The 20,787-nt window shown below is 38.4% G+C and overlaps 1 protein-coding gene across 1 annotated transcript in view; it reads right to left on the reverse strand.

Moving 5' to 3' along the window:
• The window catches only part of PIK3C2G (phosphatidylinositol-4-phosphate 3-kinase catalytic subunit type 2 gamma), a 361,656-nt gene that overhangs the window by 27,819 nt on the left and 313,050 nt on the right, over positions 1-20,787 (reverse strand). The window contains exon 30 of the mRNA XM_007194812.2: positions 6,987-7,081. Coding sequence (XP_007194874.2) covers positions 6,987-7,081 — 95 coding nt within the window. The remainder of the gene's footprint in view (positions 1-6,986; positions 7,082-20,787) is intronic.

Here is a 20,787-nt window from a genome sequence, read left to right on the forward strand (position 1 = left end):
TCATGGCACCATATTTACTGAGACAATTTTTACAACAGTGTGTCCACATCTGAAATACAGTTGAAAAATAAAACCAGAGTTCATGGGACTATAAGAGAGAATCGTGGTCTACCAAACCAATTAAGGAGAAATCTAAAAATCTACGGAGGGGAGAAATGACATTCTTACAGAAGGAAGAAGTGGTTCTTCTTATATGGAAAGACAAGAGGCTAGTTCTCATGGTGACAACTATTCATGACGCCTCTATAGCATCTACAGGAAAGGAAGACAGGAGGACTGGCCATCAGATAACTAAGCCCACTTGTATATTAGAGTATAATAAATAGATGAAAGGAGTTGATCGAACTGATCAATATCTGGCAAACTCCAGTGTCCTCTGGAAAACTAGAAAATGGTATAAAAAAGTGGGTTTCTATTTGAGTAACTGTGGTTTATTCAATGCGTTTAAAATTTATTGTAGCCTTAATGCACAGAATAAAATGACTTACACACAATTTTTGTTAGCAGTAGCTAGAGAATGGGTAACTGACCATCCTGGTGAATGCAGTGGTAGTCCTGCACCTGGTCCTTCTTGTGGTGTTTCTAAAAGAGCCTCCTGCAAAGACCCACCTTGTCGACTATCAGGTAAAATAAAAGAACATATTCTAGAGGGAATAATACCCACAGGACTAAAAAAAAAAAAAAAAAAAAAAAAAAATTGCCACCAGAAAGTGCTCTTCCAGGGGAAAGTGCAGTGAAACACGGTATATTTGTAATAGATGTTCTGTTCCCCTGCACAGAGGTGCCTGCTATACTGCCTATCACACTCTAACGAAATATTAGAATGCTTTAGTAAGACATGTACAAAGTTTCAAGTAAATACATTAAGTGCAAAAAAAGTTGTTGATATTTACTCAAATGCAGGTGTTTTGATATTCACTTAGGTAAAAAATCGTCAGCCACAGGCGTTAGTTTCTGCAAAAATCCACCGGTCAATAATGTGTTAAAATTGCAGAAGTTCTCCCAAAGGAGTAAGAGGTCTGAGCCCCACATCAGCTCCCTGGCCTGGGGGTCCTGCATCGGGAAGACAAGCTCTGGAAGGCCAGCCAGCAGGTCTTACTTTTGGGAGTCCCAGAGGGCTGAGGGAAATAGACTCTATGCTTAAAGGGTGCACACAAAATCTCACAAGCTCTGGGACCCAGGGCAAAAGTGATTTGAAAGGAGCCTGGGTCAGACCTACCTGCTGATCTGGAAAGTCTCCCAGAGAAGCAGGAGGCAGCAGCAGCTCTCCCTGATGACACAGACGCTGACGGCAGTCATTTTGGGAAGCACATTCTACCACATGGACACTAGTGCTGGCAAGTGCCATTCTGGAATCCTCCCTCTAGCTTATTAGTCTCAGGACCCAGCCCCGCCCCCACTCCCAGCCTGTAGGCGCCAGCACGGGGACGCCTCAGGCCAAGCAACTAACTAGGCAGGGACACAGTCCCACCCACCAGCAGACAGCTGCCTTAAGACCTCCTGAGCCCATAGCGTCCCCTGGACACAGCCCTTCCCACCAGAGGACACAGGAACCAGCCCCACACACCAGTGGGCAGAAAGCAACACCAGAATCTTTGGCTCCACCCACCAGCGAGCCTGCACTAGCCTCAGGACCAGCCTCACCCACCAGCAGGTGGACCCTAGCCGCAGGACAATGGCAGCTCCACAGCCTACAAACTTAGTGTGCCCACCAAGGCCAGAACCTGCCCTGGGACCAGCTGGGCCCTGGCCCTGCCAACTAACAGGCCAACAGAAGCTTTGGGACGGCCCAGACCCTGTACCCAACTGTGTCAGGAGGCCTCTCCCCCATTCCCCCCCTTCCTTCCCAGCAATCTGACATCAACTCTGGGATTCCTGGGCGCTACAACCAGACTCCAGAAGCCGGCTCTGCTTGACAGTCGTCCAGCACTAACCCCAGGACCTGGCTTCAGCCATCAGTGAGCCAGCACTAGCCTCAGGGCCCTGGGGTGCTGCAGCTGGCTGCCTTGTGACAGGCCCCGTAAACCAGCGGCTGGCAGCCTCTGCACAAGGCAGGGCCTGGCAACCAACCAGACGGGGGGCCAACCAAGCCCACCAGACCACCCTCAGTAGTCAGCCCACCACAACAGAAGGGCCCACACAGCCCACATAGGGGGCACCCTTAGAACATGTTGCTCTGGTGACAAGAGGGGAGTGCACTGCCGGGATGCATAGGACGTCTCCTACAAAAGGCCACTTCTCCAAGGTCAGGAAACATAACTAGCCTACGAGATACATAGAAATAAAAACGGCAAGTTAGGCAACATGAGGTAGCAGAGGAACATGTTCCAAATGAAGGAACAAGATAAAGCCCCAAAAGAAGCACTAAGTGAAATGGAGATAGGCAGTCTACCCGAGAAAGAGTTCAGGGTAATGATTGTAAACATCTTTTAAAGAACTCAGGATAAGAATGAATGCACAGAATGAGAAGTTAGAAGTTTTTAAAAGGATACATAGAACATTGTTATTTTTACATGTCGAATATTGCCATCATCTGTGATTTATTTTCACAACCCTCTTTTGTTACCTTCACCAAGTCTATGTGTTGTCTCTTTTACACCAGTGGGCAACACAAGTCACTTGGTGCTAAGTACAGAACTCCCATTGTATGCAGAGTGCCATTTATGGGGTAATTAGCCATGAGATATGTTTCTCAAAGTGTGTCCATGGACCACTTGTGTCAGAGAACCTTCTGAAATGCTCGTATTTGGGAGCAGGAGAGAAGAAAACAAGTCTAGACATGAAAGAGTAGAGGAATCCATGAGACCAGGAGAAGACTGTAAAAGGCAGATGTAGAAATTCCAACCCAAACTACAGAATCATAGTCACTGGGAGTTGCATCCAGGAATGTGGATTTTAAAAACAAGAACCCCCAGGCTATACATACATAGTAAAATTGCAAGAATTCTTTAAAATAAAAAATAAAACGTAATACAATTTTAACGTGTGTGTGTGTGTGTGTGTGTGTGTGTGTGTGTGTTTAGCCTGGGTTCTTGTTGTGTTTGACTACTTCTCTCTCTCTTCTGTTAATTTCCATACAGTAATGATTTTCTGCGATTTTGTGTCTTATGAAAGGATTAAACAGCACTCCATTTGAGATATATCCTGATTTCCCTGACATGACTTGCTCCTCATTTGAAATGACTTCTTATTCTGTTACAGAGTAAGAGACTCTCATAATGTGAGCGTATTCAATATCAGAAGGGAGTCTGGCATCCTTATTGATTACTTTTAGAGCCTTCTGGAATGGGCTTATTCTGTAGCAGGTAGAAGAAAACAGTCTAGAAATGACACAAAACTAGGGGAATCCATGAGACCAGGAGAGACATTGTAATATATAGAGAGACATTGCAGAAGTCAATGGAAGAGATCATTTTAAAGTGGGCTACATGGGAAAACACTAGAAAGATTTAAAAACATATTTCAAATCTAAATGGTTTTTCTATGTTTCTCTGTTAAATAAACTGAAAAATTATTGAAAATAATCTTGGCCAAGCTTCTAGATACCTGCATTACTTTGTCAGTGTCTGTTCACTAGGATAAATCATATTGTGCTGCTTTGAAAGGAAAAAATTTTAGCAATTTTTTTTAGCTTGTGAATTCACAGGAGGGAAGTAATTCTTAGAGAAAGCGTCAAGAATTTAATATAAGATAACCAATTCTTTTCATCAAACTCACTATTAAATATAACAGAACTGCAGGCAGAATAATTCATTTTAATATTAAAATCAAGCACAACTTCTTTAGTCTGATTACTCAAGCATGTGAAAATACTAAAGTTTAAAAAAATAAACAATTAGTTAAAACTTGAAATGAGAAAGAAAATATGATGAGAATTTACAGATAGATTTTTCTGTCATTTACATTATAATGTTATCTCTGTCTTCAGATAAGCAGAAGAAATAAAATAGTCATTTAAGAGAAGCTGTGAAAAATGCAAAGCGTGAGAACTTTGTTGTGATGATTTGGGAAAGGTGAAAAAAGTCTTAGTTCTTAGTTGTTCACATTAGAAGTAATTTAACATTCTTTCATTTAACAAAGTATTCATTGAGCACCTACTATATACTTGGCCTTGCTTTAGCCTCCAGGTTTACAGCAATGATACAGGGCAGTGGAGAAAATAAAGTAGGAAAGGAAGTTTGGAAGCGTCAACCAACAGGGGTGGTTTTGCAGTTTTACATATGGGAGTCAGAGAGGACCTCACAGAAAAGGTGACAGTTAAACATAGTTGTTTAGGACATGTGAGATTGAACCATGAGAATTTGAGTCATGGGCCTGGGGAAGAGCAGTCCCGATAAACTGAGTAGCAGGTACAAATGTCCTGGGGCAGAAACATGCAAAAACATTCAAGTCATAGGAAGAAAATCACTGAGGCTGGAGTGGAGTGATTCAGGGAGTCTGTAGCATGAGGTGAGGTAGAAGAGGTCAAGGGCGCCAATACTTGGCTTTCATTGTAAGTGGTATGAGATTCCTTCCCCAGAGGCGTATGAGAGAGGAACGACAGGATTTGACTTTTATTCTCAAAGGAGTATTCTGGATGCTAGGTTAGGAAGAGACTAAAAAGATATAAAGGCAGAAGCAGGGAGACCTGTTAAGAGGCTACAGCAATAATTCAAGTGAGAGATGATGGTAGCTTGAACCAACGGTGGTAGGGAGTGGAGGTGAAACATGGTGGGATTCTGGATTTATTTTGAAAGCTGAGCTCACAGAGTTTGTTGATAAATTTGGCTGTAGTTTGTGAGAGCAGTCAAAAGGACTCTAAGGATTTAAACCTGAGCAACTAGTAGGATGAAGGTACCATTAAGAGGTGAGACAGGCTGCCAGAGAAGCGGGTTTAGGGGGGGCGATAATCAGAAGTTTGATTGGATGTATATTAAATTTGTGCTGCCTATTGAATTTCTGCTAGAGTTGTTGAGTAATCAGTTGTACATATAATTCTGGATTTTAGGGAGACTTTCAAGCTAGAATTATAAAATATGGAAGAAAAAGACATGTAAGTGATATTTAAAGCCACAAGCCTGGAAATAAAAAAAGAGGAGTTCCAGGGCTATGTTAAAAGATTGAGGAGGAGAGAAGAACCAGTAGGGAGCATGACTTCATTATTAACAGCTTTCCTTCCGAGGGCACTGGCAATGTACAGGCTCTAGGGGCCCTAAGTGGTTTTCAAATTTTTATAGGATTCACCTGCTCATCTTCCATTTACCCATAACTTGATCTAAATCTTAAACTCTTGCTCTTAGTCACTTACTCCCCACCTTTATGCCTGCATCACACTGGTTTTGAATATACTTATTGGTAGTGCAACTTCATCTGAGTGTAAAATGCATTTTTGAAAACTGTCAAAAGTAATTGGGGGATTTAGCTGATGAATAAAATGGGTGACCAAGTTGGTTAATACTGCTTTTGATCAAACATTAGGCATGGCTATTGAATAGTATCAACAAGTTTATTGTGTGATTTATATGCAGATCTAAAAGCAATGTCAACAGGCATGTCCTAAAATGTTTTGAGCAATGGCATTACTGAAATATATGTATAGTTTCCAAGAGGACTGTTTTCAATTGACAATTATACATCATACACATATATAAGTTCTGTTAACTTGATTAACACTATTTCTTAATAGTCTATTATTTTATCATGTATATTTATACAGATGCTTAAAGTCCACGAACACACATGCAGCTATAAAAAATATCTAACTTAATCTTCATTTCCCAGCCTAACAATTTCTTAAACAACTGCTATTCTCAGCTAAGCTGATTAATTTATCAAAAGCAATCGAAAATAATTATTTTAATGAGTAAAAGTTCTACAAAAACACATTTAATAATATTTGCCCAGCTCTTACAAAAATTGTTGATTGCAAACACCACAGATTTACAAACAAGCATCCTTGGATATCTGGCTAATTTGTAAAGGATGCAATCCCTGAAAGTTATGCCAAATATTTGTTCATTGAACAAATATTTATTAAGTTCTAGTGTGTTCCAAATGCACGTCATGTTGAGAAGAGTTTGCTCCTTTAAGTCCTTCAAAGTGCATCCTTAGAGATTTATATGCATAAAGGAGAGAGCTAAAGTAGTGCTTCTGACTTTCTCCACGTTGGTGGAGTCTCCTGGGGAGTTTCACCATGTGGAGGACCTGTTTTGCTAGGCTAGCAAAAGACCAGAGAAATGTGTGAGGCTTAGAGTTACCCTTTTCTGTTTGTTGCACCCAGATTCTGACCTTTAATCAATTACCTTGTGACAAAGAAAGCTCCCTCTCTTAGTTAATGACATGGCCCAGCTGCCATCCTTACCTCTCTGACTCGACCAATCTTCAGGAAGGAATGGGGTATAATAGAGAAAGCAGCTTTTAGTTTTCCTTAGAGGCTAACTACCATTGACGTTCTTGGTTCTGGGGATGCAAAGATGGGGTCCCTGTCATCAAAGAAATTATTACTTTTTGAGGGAAAAGAAATATCCTTGGGCAATTACATCAGAATATGATAACTGATACTCAGTGGCAATCTGTGGGAAAACACTAAGAGCTCCTGGCTTCCCAGAGAAGGTGCTGGCACTATACAAAGAGATGAGTCAGTCTTCCACAAAGCTCAGCGTGGTGAGAGAGGTGTAAATTCTTGGGACATAGCTTTTTTTCTTTTGGCTCTTAATACTCTAGCTAGTTCTGCTTTTTCAAAGCTTTTTCACTAGATTTGTCCTGACACTTCATTTTGAATAAAGTCTGGGTTTCATTCTAGGACTTTCCCTGTGAAATATTTTATAGCCTTCCCCCAAGGATCACAATCACACTGAGGCAGAACACTGTAACTGGTCCATTGTTCCTTACTTACACTCGGTGGCTGGCCTCATTTCTCTCACGAATGCTGACATTAATTGCTTAAAGGAAGAAAGTGATTTCTAAATGTAGGTTTACATGTTTCTTATTAGATAAGATAAACTCACAATGTTTTTCATGTGCTTCACAAGTATGGTCAGCTTCGCATCCGCGTATGTTATGACTAACTGCACCTTAGGCTTCTTGTCAGGAAACTTCTCACCTGATGAAACAGTAGAGTTTCAGTGGGTTAAATTGGAAGTGGCTGATCACAGGATAAACTGAACATTCAAAGACTAAAACAGGACCAATGAATAATATGAAAAAGAAACATTCTTCATATCACCCTGAAAACATAATACTCTTCAGGAAACTGGGTTGGTTAAGATGGGATTTGTGTCTAATCTTCCTGAATCTATTCTACCTCCTCATATTCTATGTTTTGTTTCAATCGATACCATTATTTTCCCGATTATTTAAGCCTGAGACCTCAGTGTCATTTTTGGCTGCAATTTTCTCCTCAACATTCAGTACAATGGGCTTAAAGTATTAGAGAACATAGGGGTTGAAAGTGTTGGCTTTAGAAGTCAGTGAAGTCTGGGGTGCAGGTCCCAGCACTATACTAAAGACTGTGTCAACATGACTAAGTTAATCGACTTCTGTAAAATGGAGATAATAGTTATCTACTTCAGTACAGTTGAGATGATTAACTGATAACATTCAAAAGTTCTCACAATGTAATCTCTCAATGAATGTTTGCAATTACTCCATATATGTACACTCAGCTCTTCCTTTCCAGTTCTGCTGTGCCTAGTTCAGATGCATATGGATCTTTTGCCTGACCTACTAGAACATTCTCTTCCCCTCCTCCAGAACCCAAATGTATTTGTACACAATTACCAGTATAATCTTCCTAGGGCAACTTTTATAAAATTACTCTTCGATCAAAGTACTGTTCATAGCTTTCCACAGCTTATGAAAAAGTCTGAATTTTGCAGCTTTGTATTACTGCTTCTTATTGAATCTGTTTGTCTTATTTCCCATTATTATTATTTCATACTGCAGTCCGTATGTTCAGTTCTACAGACATGCTCTGCTATTTCCTTCCAGACATTGCTCATATTATTCCCTTTATTTAAAATGATCTCTTCCACCATTTTTGGCTATTGAATTTTTACCTATCTACAAGGCCTAATTAAAATGCAAAAGAGTTTCTGTGGTCACCACCCTCTGAACTCCCCTAGCACAGCCCTTATCACTTAATATTTATATTGTCATTATTACCTTACATGTCTCAATTTGCTTAGTGGATTACAATCTCCCTTAGGGCTTACTTTTTTTCCTATTTCCCCAAGGGATATATAAATCAGTGCTTGCTCCATAAAGTTGCACTAAACGTTTACTTAATGACAAAAGTAATCTCAATTTTCCTTTCAAGTTATATCATTCCAACATTTAAACGAAGGCTTTAGTTTTTTAATTAAAAATTTCCAGTTTATAGCCCAAGGATTAAGCATAATTCAGTTTTCTAATATTTCCCTTGGTAATCTCTGATTGTATGTTTTCTGAGGGAATTCAGAAAGAAGAAATTTACTACTAATGAGGAATTTGGCAATGTTTTGTGGTGGGCTCATTGGGGTCCACATTGTTTTCTGATAGTCAGTTTTAGCTCTCTAATCCTAACATTTGAAAATTAAACCTGAGCATTATGTTTCCTCTCCCAAAGCCTTTTGCATGTTTATTAGAATAGTTTACACATTCTAAATAGGTAATATTAATTAATTTTATTGTTAATGTGGATTATTGACATTGAAATAATTAAAATTCACATTGAGTGTTTCTTACAACTGAAATGGTAATTACGTAAATATAATAAAAACATTCTTCCTTAAAATATCTTGATTTTGATGACTGAGTGACGCTGTGAGTTTGAGACACTACGAGATAATTTTGACTGTAGTACTTGGGTAAATTGTATTTCATAATACAAAAATGTAGTTGAACTTTTGGTATGAGTATGCTAAAAATGCTGATACTTTTTGATGCACAATGAACATAATTTTTGAATTAAAGAGTGAAAGGATTATTAATTAGAAACAATGTGTTTAATTAGAGGAGCTTTAATTCAGACAGGAAATTAGCATAAATTTATGGGTGAGTGTCTAAATGATAATCATACAACTGTTACTTGAATTGACTGAAGATGATATTCCACCCTAAACCTTTCATGCAAGATTAGTAATCACAGTATCCATCAAAACACGTCAGACTTTAGAACCCACTGAAAATACAGGCCACTAGGAAGTCTTAGTAGTCAATGTAGTAATAGTAGAGGTACTTAGGATTTTTTAGAATTCTTATTGTGTGCCAAATGTTGGGCTAAGAGTTTCACGTACATAAACTCACTAAATCCCCACAGCAAACCTACAAAGTTTGTGTTACCTCCATTTTACACATGAGGAAACTGAGGTATTTTGGTCCAAGTTTACGCAGGGTCAAATGATCTCTAAAGACTATATTTTTGAACATCATGCTGTAAGGGGCAACAAGGGGTCAATAACCTAAGGGAAAGAATTTAAATGAAGAGCCCAGAGAGGGAGACTTTTGAGAATAGCTTCACAGGGACAAGAAGATGCTAGAATATCTTGATTTTTCTGCTTCAAGTTATTCTGGGGGATCTAATCATGCTTAATCTAACCATTTATAGTAACCCCAAGAACTGTTAAAATATTATTGATCCAAAGAATGACTGTGTTGAAACGCTTGAATGCATGGTACTACAGCAGCTAATACGGGCTTATTTTGCATAATGTGTCCATTAATGTTAAAAAATATCATTTCAAAATTCAACTTCCTTTCAGATATAATATATTCATACGATTCAAAAATGAAAATTTATTTTTAAAGCATACAGTAAAAAGCCTTCCTCCCACTCCTAACACCTATTCACCCACTCCTCCCATTATTATCATTATGTTTTTTTAACATCTTTATTGGAGTATAATTGCTTTACAATGGTGTGTTAGTTTCTGCTTTATAACAAAGTGAATCAGCTATACATATACATATATCCTCATATCTCCTCCCTCTTGCATCTCCCTCCCACCCTCCCTACCCCACCCCTCTAGGTGGTCTCAAAACACCGAGCTGATCTCCCTGTGCTATGTGGCTGCTTCCCACTAGCTATCTATTTTACATTTGGTAGTGTATATATGTCCATGCCACTCTCTCACTTTGTCTCAGCTTACCCTTCCCCCTCCCTGTGTCCTCAAGTCCATTCTCTACGTCTGCATCTTTATTCCTGTCCTGCCCCTAGGTTCTTCAGAACCATTTTTTTTTTTTTTTTAGATTCCATACATATGTGTTAGCATACGGTATTTGTTTTTCTATTTCTGACTTACTTTACTCTGTATGACAGACTCTAGGTCCATCCACCTCACTACAAATAACTCAATTTCGTTTCTTTTTATGGCCGAGTAATATTCCACTGTACATATGTGCCAAATTTTCTTTATCCATTCAGCTGTTGACGGACACTTAGGTTGCTTCCATGTCCTGGCTATTGTAAATAGAGCTGTAATAAACACTGTGGTACATAACTCTTTTTTGTTTTTAACGTCTTTATTGGACTATAATTGCTTTACAATGGTGTGTTAGTTTCTGCTTTATAACAAAACTCTTGTGTCTCCCTCCTACCCTCCCTGTCCCAACCCTCTAGGTGGTCACAAAGCACGAGCTGATCTCCCTGTGCTATGCGGCTGCTTCCACTAGCTATCTATTTTACATTTGGCATGACTCTTTTTGAATTATGGTTTTCTCAGGGTATATGCCCAGTAGTGGGATTGCTGGGTCATATGGTAGTTCTATATTTAGTTTTTTAAGGAACCTCCCTACTGTTCTCCATAGTGGCTGTATCAATTTACACTCCCACCAACAGGGCAAGAGGGTTCCCATGTCTCCAGACCCTCTCTAGCATTTATTGTTTGTAGATTTTTTGATGATGGCCATTCTGACTGGTGTGAGGTGATACCTCGTAGTTTTGATTTGCATTTCTCTAATGATTAGTGATGTTGAGCATCCTTTCATGTGTTTATTGGCAATCTGTATGTCTTTTTGGAGAAATTTCTATTTAGGGCTTCTGCCCATTTTTGGATTTGGTTGTTTGTTTTTTTGATATTGAGCTGCATGAGCTGCTTGTAAATTCTGGAGATTAATCCTTTGTCCGTTGCTTCGTTTGCAAATATTTTCTCCCATTCTGAGGGTTGTCTTTTCGTCTTGTTTATGGTTTCCTTTGCTGTGCAAAAGCTTTTAAGTTTCATTAGGTCCTATTTGTTTATTTTTGTTCTTATTTCCATTTCTCTAGGAGGTGGGTCAAAAAGGATCTTGTTGTGATTTATGCCATAGAGTGTTCTGCCTGTTTTCCTCTAAGAGTTTGATAGTGCCTGGCCTTACAGTCAGGTCTTTAATCCATTTTGAGTTTATTTTTATGTATGGTGTTAGGGAGTGTTCTAATTTCATTCTTTTACATGTAGCTGTCCAGTTTTCCCAGCACCACTTATTGAAGAGACTGTCTTTTCTCCATTGTATATCCTTGCCTCCTTTATCAAAAATAAGGTGACCATATGTGCATTCCATTGATCTATATTTCTGTTTTTGTGCCAGTACCATACTGTCTTGATTACTGTAGATTTGTAGTATAGCCTGAAGTCCGGGAGCCTGATTCCTCCAGCTCCATTTTTCTTTCTCAAGATTGCTTTGGCTATTCAGGGTCTTTTGTGTTTCCATACAAATTGTGAAATTTTTTGTTCTAGTTCTGTGAAAAATGCCATTCGCAGTTTGATAGGGATTGCATTGAATCTGTAGATTGCCTTGGGTAGTATAGTCATTTTCACAATGTTCATTCTTCCAATCCAAGAACATGGTATATCTCTCCATTTGTTTGTAAAATCTTTAATTTCTTTCATCAGTGTCATAGTTTTCTGCATACAGGTCTTTTGTCTCCTTAGGTAGGTTTTTCCTAGGTATTTCTTTCTATTTGTTGCAGTGGTAAATGGGAGTGTTTCCTTAATTTCCCTTTCAGATTTTTCATCGTTAGTTTATAGGAATGCAAGAGATTTCTGTGCATTAATTTTGTATCCTGCTACTTTACAAAATTCATTGATTAGCTCTAGTAGTTTTCTGGTAGCATCTTTAAGATGCTCTCTTTACATAGTATCATGTCATCTGCAAACAGTGACAGCTTTACTTCTTTTCTGATTTGGATTCCTTTTATTTCTTTGTCTTCTCTGATTGCTGTGACTAAAACTTCCAAAACTATGTTGAATTATAGGGGTGAGAGTGGACCACCTTGTCTTGTTCCTAATCTTAGAGGAAATGGTTTCAGTTTTTCACCATTGAGAACGATGTTGGCTGTGTGTTTGTCATATATGGCCTTTATTATGTTGAGGTAAGTTCCGTCTAAGCCTACTTTCTGGAGGGTTTTTATCATAAATGGGTGTTGAATTTTGTCCAAAGCTCTTTCTGCATCTATTGAGATGATCATATGTTTTTCTCCTTCAATTTGTTATATATGGTTTATCACATTGATTGATTTGTGTATATTGAAGAATCCTTGCATTCCTGGGATAAAACCCACTTGATCATGGTGTATGATCCTTTTAATGAGCTGGTGGATTCTGTTTGCTAGTATTTTGTTGATGATTTTTGCACCTATGTTCATCAGGGATATTGGCCGATAGTTTTCTTTCTTTGTGACATATTTGTCTGGTTTTGGTGTCAGGGTGATGGTGGCCTCGTAGAATGAGTTTGGGAGTGTTCCTCCCTCTGCTATATTTTGGAAGAGTTTGAGAAGGATAGGTGTTAGCTCTTCTCTAAATGTTTGATAAAATTCGCTGGTGAAGCCATCTGGTCCTGGGCTTTTGTTTGTTGGAAGATTTTTAATCACAGTCTCAATTTCAGTGCTTGTGATTGGTCTGTTTATATTTTCTATTTCTTCCTCGTTCAGTGTTGGAAGGTTCTGCTTTTCTAAGAATTTGTCCATTTCTCGCAGGTTGTCTATTTTATTGGCACAGAGTTGCTTGTAGTAATCTCTCATGATCCTTTGTATTTCTGCAGTTGTTACTTCTCCTTTTTCATTTCTAATTCTATTGATTTGAGTCTTCTCCCTTTTTTTCTTGATGAGTTGGCTAATGGTTTATCAATTTTGTTTATCTTCTCAAAGAACCAGCTTTTAGTTTTATTGATCTTTGCTGTTGTTTCCTTCATTTCTTTTTCATTTCTTTCTAATCTGATCTTCATGATTTCTTTCCTTCTGCTAACTTGGGGGTTTTTTTGTTCTTCTTTCTCAATTGCTTTAGGTGTAAAGTTAGGTTGTTTACTTGAGATGTTTCTTGTTTCTTGTGGTAGGATTGTATTGCTATAAACTTCCCTCTTAGAACTGCTTTTGCTGCATCCCATAGGTTTTGGGTCATCGTGTTTTCATTGTCATGTGTTTCTAGGTATTTTTTTATTTCTTCTTTGATTTCTTCAGTGATCTCTTGTTATTTAGTAGCGTATTGTGTAGCCTCCATGTGTTTGTATTTTTTACAGTTTTTTTCCTGTAATTGATATCTAGTCTTATAGCAGTGTGGTTGGAAAAGATACTTGAAATGATTTCAATTTTCTTAAATTTACCAAGGCTTGATTTGTGACCCAAGGTATGATCTATCCTGGAGAATGTTCCATGAGCACTTGAGAAGAAAGTGTATTCTGTTGTTTTTGTATGGAATGTCCTATAAATATCAATTAAGTTCATCTGGTTTAATGTGTCATTTAAAGCTTGTGTTTCCTTATTTATTTTCATTTTGAGTGATCTGTCCATTGGTGAAAGGGGGTGTTAAAGTCCCCTACTAGTATTGTGTTACTGTCGATTTCCCCTTTTATGGCTGTTAGCATTTGCCTTAGGTATTGAGGTGCTCCTATGATGGGTGCATAAATATTTACAATTGTTATATCTTCTTCTTGGATTGATCCCTTGATCATTATGTAGTGTCCTTCTTTGTCTCTTGTAATAGTCTTTATCTTAAAGTCTATTTTGTCTGATATGAGAATTGCTACTCCAGCTTTCTTTTGATTTCCATTTGCATGGAATATCTTTTTCCTTCCCCTCACTTTCAGTCTGTATGTGTCCCTAGGTCTGAAGTGGGTCTCTTGTAGACAGCATATATACGGGTCTTGTTTTTGTATCCATTCAGCCAGTCTATGTCTTTTGGTTGGAGCATTTAACCATTTACATTTAAGGTAGTTATCGATACATATGTTCCTATTACCGTTTCTTAATTGTTTTGGGTTTGTTATTGTAGGTCTCTTCCTTCTCTTGTGTTTCCTGCCTAGAGAATTTCCTTTAGCATTTGTTGTAAAGCTGGTTTGGTGGTGTTGAATTCTCTTAGCTTTTGCTTGTCTCTAAAGGTTTTAATTTCTCCATCAAATCTGAATGAGATCCTTTCTGGGTAGTCATCTTTGTTGTAGGTTTTTTCCTTTTCATCACTTTAAATATGTCCTGCCACTCCCTTCTGGCTTGCAGAGTTTCTGCTGAAAGATCAGCTGTTAACCTTATTGGGATTCCCTTGTATGTTTTTGTTTTTTTCCTTGCTGCCTTTAATATTTTTTCTTTGTAATTAATTTTTGATAGTTTGCTTAATATGTGTCTTGGCGTGTTTCTCCTTGGATTTATCCTGTATGGCACTCTCTGTGCTTCCTGGACTTGATTATCTCCTTTCCCATATTAGCGAAGTTTTCAACTATAATCTCTTCAAATATTTTCTCAGTCCCTTTCTTTTCCTCTTCTTCTTCTGGGACCCCTATAATTCAAATGTTGGTGCGTTTAATGATGTCCCAGAGGACTCTGAGATTGTCCTCAATTCTTTTCATTCTTTTTTCTTTATTCTGCTCTGTGGTAGTTATTTCCACTATTTTATCTTCTGGGTCACTTATCCATTCTTCTGCCTCAGTTATTCTGCTATTGATTCCTTCTAGAGAATTTTTAATTTCATTTATTGTGTTGTCCATCATTGTTTGTTTGCTCTTTAGTTCTTCTAAGTCCTTGTTAAACGTTTCCTGTATTTTCTCCATTCTATTTCCAAGATTTTGGATATCTTTACTATCATTACTCTGAATTCTTTTTCAGGTAGACTGCCTATTTCCTCTTCATTTGTTTGGTCTGCTGGGTTTTTACCTTGCTCCTTCATTTGCTGTGTGTTTCTCTGTCTTCTATTGTGCTTAAGTTACTGTGTTTGGGGTCTCCTTTTCACAGGCTGCAGGTTCATAGTTCCCATTGTTTTTGGTGTCTGCGCCCAGTGGCTAAGGTTGGTTTAGTGGGTTGTGTAGGCTTCCTGGTAGAGAGGACTGGTGCCTGTGTTCTGGTGGATGAGGCTGGATCTTGTCTTTCTGGTGGGCAGGACCACGCCTGGTGGTGTGTTTTGGGGTGACTGTGACCTTATTATTATTTTTGGCACCCTCTCTGGTAATGGGTGGGGTGGTGTTCCTCTGTTGCTAGTTGTTTGGCAAGGTGTCCCGCACTGTTGCTTGCTGGTCCTTGAGTGGAGCTGGGTCTTAGTGTTGAGATGGAGATCTCTGGGAGAGCTTTCACCGTTTGATATTACATGGAGCTGGGAGGTCTCTGGTGGACCAATGTCCTGAAGTCAGCTCTCCTACCTCAGAGGCACAGGCCTGACACCTGCCCGGAGCACCAAGACTCTGTCAGCCACACAGCCAGGTATGTGGGGAGTTTCTTGCCTTTTGGGAAGTCTGAGGTCTTGTGCCAGCGTTCAGTCGGTGTTCTGTAGGAGTTGTTCCACATGTAGGTGTGTTTCTTATGCATTTGTGGGGAGTATGGTGATCTCCATGTCTTACTACTCTGCCATTTGAAGGTCTGCCTCCCCATTATTATTTTATTCATTTTCCATATATTTCTCCAGATGGACACATATTCTTCCAGAATTTCTCTATATAAGTAAATATGAATAAGTATTTTTATTCTTCCCCGTTTTTCCAAACAGGAATAGCATATTTACTATTCTACACAACAGTCTTGGAGATACTTTCATGTCAATAATACAAAGCTTCTTTATTTTTTAAATATACTTTCACATTATTCCATCATGAGGAAACAGCATAATTTATTTAACACTTTACCCATTGACGGGCAAGTGGGTTGTTCCGAATGCTTTCCAGATGTTACAAACCATGCTGCAATAAATAGCCTTGAATGTGTATCATTTTGTACCTGTGTACAAATACCATAGGATAGATTTCAACAGCAGAATTGCTGGGTCATAGGGTATTAGCATTTTAATTTTGGTAAACATTCCCAAATTGTCTTCCATGGAGATTGTACCAATTTGCATTATCACCAGCAGTGTATGAGTGTCTGCTGATTTATAACCAAGCTTGTTAATTAAATTTTTGAATTTTTGCCCATCTGATGAGTTAAAATGGTATCAGTGTAGTTGTAATTTGCATTTTTCTTATGAGTGACCTTGAGGATTCTTTCATTTGGCTAAGAGCCACTTGTATTTTTTGTGTGTGTGTGTGTGGATTATTTTTTCGTATTCTTTACACAGTTTTCTATTTGGTCATTGGTCTGTTTCTCACCAATTTATAGGAAATTGTTACATGTTAAATAATTAACCCTTCGTATGTGATAAATTGCAAATATTTCCCCCATTTTGTCACTTACCTTTGCTTTTCTTGAGCTTTGCTACAGTGTTTTACATCATGCAGAATTGTTATAGCTTCTGAATTTGTAGTCATAGCTACAGCAGCTCATCCCAAGATTAAAAAGGATTTTTTCCATTTTTTCTTTGTCATATATATGGTTTCATTATTTACATTTAAAATCTTTCACTCATTTGGTATTTATCCTGGCATATGGTGTGAAGTGTACTATGCCAACATTATTTGTTGAATTTTCTCTTATTTGTTTGGGCAACTATTAAATTCCTGAATATATCTGACTCTATTTATGGACATTCCATTATGTTTTACTTGCTTATCTACTTATGCACTGACACCACACTGTTTAATTATTGATGCTTTGTAATGTGTTTTTATATCTGATAAGGCTAAACTCACCTCTTTGTTTTGCTAATTTTCCTGGCTTTTCTTTGTTAATTTTTGTTTATGAACTGTAGAATTAGCTTATGTAATTAAAAATAAATCTGTTGGAGATCAGTCAAAATGGTGGAGTAAGAGGATGTGGCACTCACCTCCTGACATGAACACATCAAAAATACATCTATATATGGAACAATTCTCACTGAAAACAACTAATTGGCAGAGGACTCCTATACAACCAAGGCTGTAAGAAAGATATACATGTAATCAGGTATGAAGGAAAGAAAAGCAATTGGGTTGGGATCTTTGTCCCTGAGAGGGGCCCAGAGGAACAGGGAGGATTCTTGGGCAGACACCTGCCCTTGGGAGTGAGAAGTGAGAGCCAGATTGGGCACCCCAGTCCTGGGGTCCTATACAGGGGAGAAGCGCCCCCTTGGCTGGTTGGAGGACCACTGGAACTAACAGGGGAGCTGTGAGAAGCCTGAATTCTGCTCCTGAGGAGCACATGCATGCTGGCTTGACCCCAGGAAGGGCAGAAAGATCTAGTGGTTGCTGGGTTTCCTGCAACCACCTTGGTGCATGCCCCAGCCCATGTTGAGTGAACACTCCAGCCCCATTCACTTCACATCATCGTCTGGTATTCGATCTGGGGCAACCAATATTGGGGATAAGACACAACTGAGGGATACAGAGACTACCCAGAGCTTGGGCAAGCCTGGGTGGAATGGCAGAGGCCATCATTTGTGCTTCCTCAAGAAGCACATCACAAGCAGCCCAGATCTCTGAGAGCAGCCACTCCACCACAGCTCATGCCCTGGTACATGTTGAGAGTCCACGCAGGCCCTGCCTGTCCTGGGCTGTGGCTCCACAGTGGAAAGGAGGGTGGTGGAGGCTGGTGACAGTGACTGATTGAGAAGGATGATGAAGACTTGCACCTAAGGCTGCACCTGAGCTGAGTGAGGGAAAAAATTGCAGGTGCCTGCACAGGCAGTGCAGCAGAGACAGCTAGGACCTCTGCTGTGGCCGACACAAGCTGACAGCCTGCGTGGACCCCCTTGCGTCAACATTCCCTCACTCTGGGGCAAGGGTTCCAGTGTGGGGCTAGGGGAAAACCCACACTTAAAGGCAAGTGTAATTTTTTGTCACACTCGACTCCAGCTCTAAGACCCTCCATTTCCAGCCCCACCCTCTACCAAGGTGGTAGCTGTCAGCACACCCTGAGGAAAGATGTGATTTGCATCCATGTCAAATCCAGCTCTCCCACTAAAGGCACTGGGCACATACAGTATGTTTAGGGATGTTCCCATATAGGAACACCCCTTCAAGACTGCAACAGGTAACTGTTTCGTCTAAATTCATAGAGGCACAGAAAGTTAAGCAAATGAAAAGGCAAAGGAACTGCTCTCAATTGAAACAGCAAGAGAAAACGGTTGAAGAAACAAATAATGAAACAGAAATAAACAATTTACTAGATAAAGAATTCAAAGCATTGGCAATAAAAATGTTAATTGAATTAGGGTAAAGAATACATGTACACAGTGAAAATTTTAACAAGTAACTAGAAAATATTTTTTAAAAAATCAGAAATGAAGAATTCAATAGCTTAAATTAAAAAACACACTAGAAGGAATGAAGAGCAGATTAAGTGATACAGAAGAAAGCATAAGTGATCAATGAAACCAAGATTTAGTTTTTTTAAAAGATAAACAAAATTGATAAACATTTATCCAGGCTCACCAAGAAGGAAAGAGGGAGTACCCAAATAAACAAAATAAGAAATGAAAGAAGAGAAATAACAACTGATACCACAGATTTTTAAAAAATCATAAGAAAATACTACCAACAGTCATATGCCAACTAATTGGATAACATAGAAGAAATGGACAAATTTCTAGAAACATACAACCTGTCAAGACTGAATCAAGAAAAACAGACAATGTGAACAAACCAATCACTGCAGTGAAATTGAATTTGTAATTAAAAATCTCCCAGAAAACAAAAGTCCCGGATGGCTTCACAGGGGAATTCTACAAAACATATAAAGAACGATTATTACCTATCTTTCTCAAACTATTCCAAAAAATTGAAGAGGACAGAAAACTCCCAAATTCATTCTATGAGGCCACCATTACCCTGATATGAAAACCAGACAAGGACACTACAATAAAAGAAAATTACAGGCCAATTTCTTTGATGACTGTAGATGCAAAAATCAACAAAATACTAGGAAAGTGAATCCAACAATCTATGAAAAGGATGATACACCACGATCAAGTTGGATTTATTCCAGGGATACAAAGATGGTTCAACATTCACAAATCAATCAATGTGATACACCACATTAACAAAAGGAAGGATAATAATCACATGAGCATCTTAATAGATGCAGAAAAAACATTTCACAAAATTCAACATCAATTCATGATAAAACTTTCATCAAAGTGGGTAGAGAGGGAACATATCTCAACATAATAAAGTCCATTTATGACAAACCCACAAGTAACATCATACTCAGTGGTGAAAAGCTGAAAACTTTTCTTCTAAAATCAGGAACAAGACACTCTCACCACTTCTATTTAACATAGTGTTGGAAGCCCTAGAAACAGCAATCAGACAAGAAAAAGAAATAAGAGACATCCAAATTGGAAGAGAAGAAGTACATCTGTCACTATTTGCAGATAATGTGATACTTTATATAGAAAAACCCAAAGTCTACAGCCAAAAACTATTAGAATTAATAAAGGAATCCAGCAAAGTTGCAGGATATAAGATTAATATACAGAAATCTGTTACTTTTCTATATAGTAAAAATGAACTATGAAAGTAAAAAAAAACAAATCCCATTTACAGTTGCATCAAAAAGAATGAAACGCCTAGGAATAAGGTTAACCAAGGAGGTGAAAGACCTATACTCTGAAAACTAAAACACTGATGAAGGAAATTGAAGGTGATACAAAGAAGTGGAAAGATACCTCATGCTCTTGGATTGGGAGAATTAATATTGTTACAATGGCTGTACTATCCAAAGCAATCTAGAGATTTAATGTGATCCTTATTAAAACACCCATGACATTTTTCCCAGCACTAGAACAAATAATCCTAAAATTCATATGGAACTCCAACAGACCCTGAATTGCTAAAGCAATCTTGAGAAAAAAGAACAAGGCTAGAGGAATCATACTTCCTGACTTCAGACTATACTGCAAAACTACAGTAATGAAAACAGCATGGTAGTGGCACAAAAACAGGTACATAGATCAGTGGAACAGGATAGAGAGCTTAGAAATAAATCCATGCACCTGTGATCAATTAATCCAGGACAAAGGAAGCAAGAATATACAATGGAGAGAAGACATTCTCTTCAAAAAGTGGTGCTGGGAAAACTGGACAGATACATGTTAAAGAATGAGATTAGAACATTTCCTCACATCATATACAAAAATAAACTCAAAATGGATTAAATACCTAAATGTAAGATGTGAAACAATATATCTCATAGAAGAGAACGTAGGCAGAACACTCTTTGACATAAAGTGTAGTAGTATTGTTTTGGATCTGTTTCCTAAGCCAAAAGAAATAAAATAAACAAATGGGACCTAATTAAACTTAAAAGCTTTTGCACAGCAAAGGAAACCATTGACAGAACGAAAAGGCAGCCTACTGAATGGGAGAAAATATTTGCAAATGATATGACTGATAAGGGATTAATACCCAAAATAATATAAACAGCTCATACAACTCAACATCAAAAAAACAAACAACCTGATTAAAAAATGGGCAGAAGGTCTGAATAGACATTTTTCCAAAGAAGACACACAGATGGCAAACATGCACATG

This window comes from Balaenoptera acutorostrata, chromosome 11 (assembly GCF_949987535.1).
Source record: "Balaenoptera acutorostrata chromosome 11, mBalAcu1.1, whole genome shotgun sequence".
Lineage (NCBI taxonomy): Eukaryota > Metazoa > Chordata > Mammalia > Artiodactyla > Balaenopteridae > Balaenoptera > Balaenoptera acutorostrata.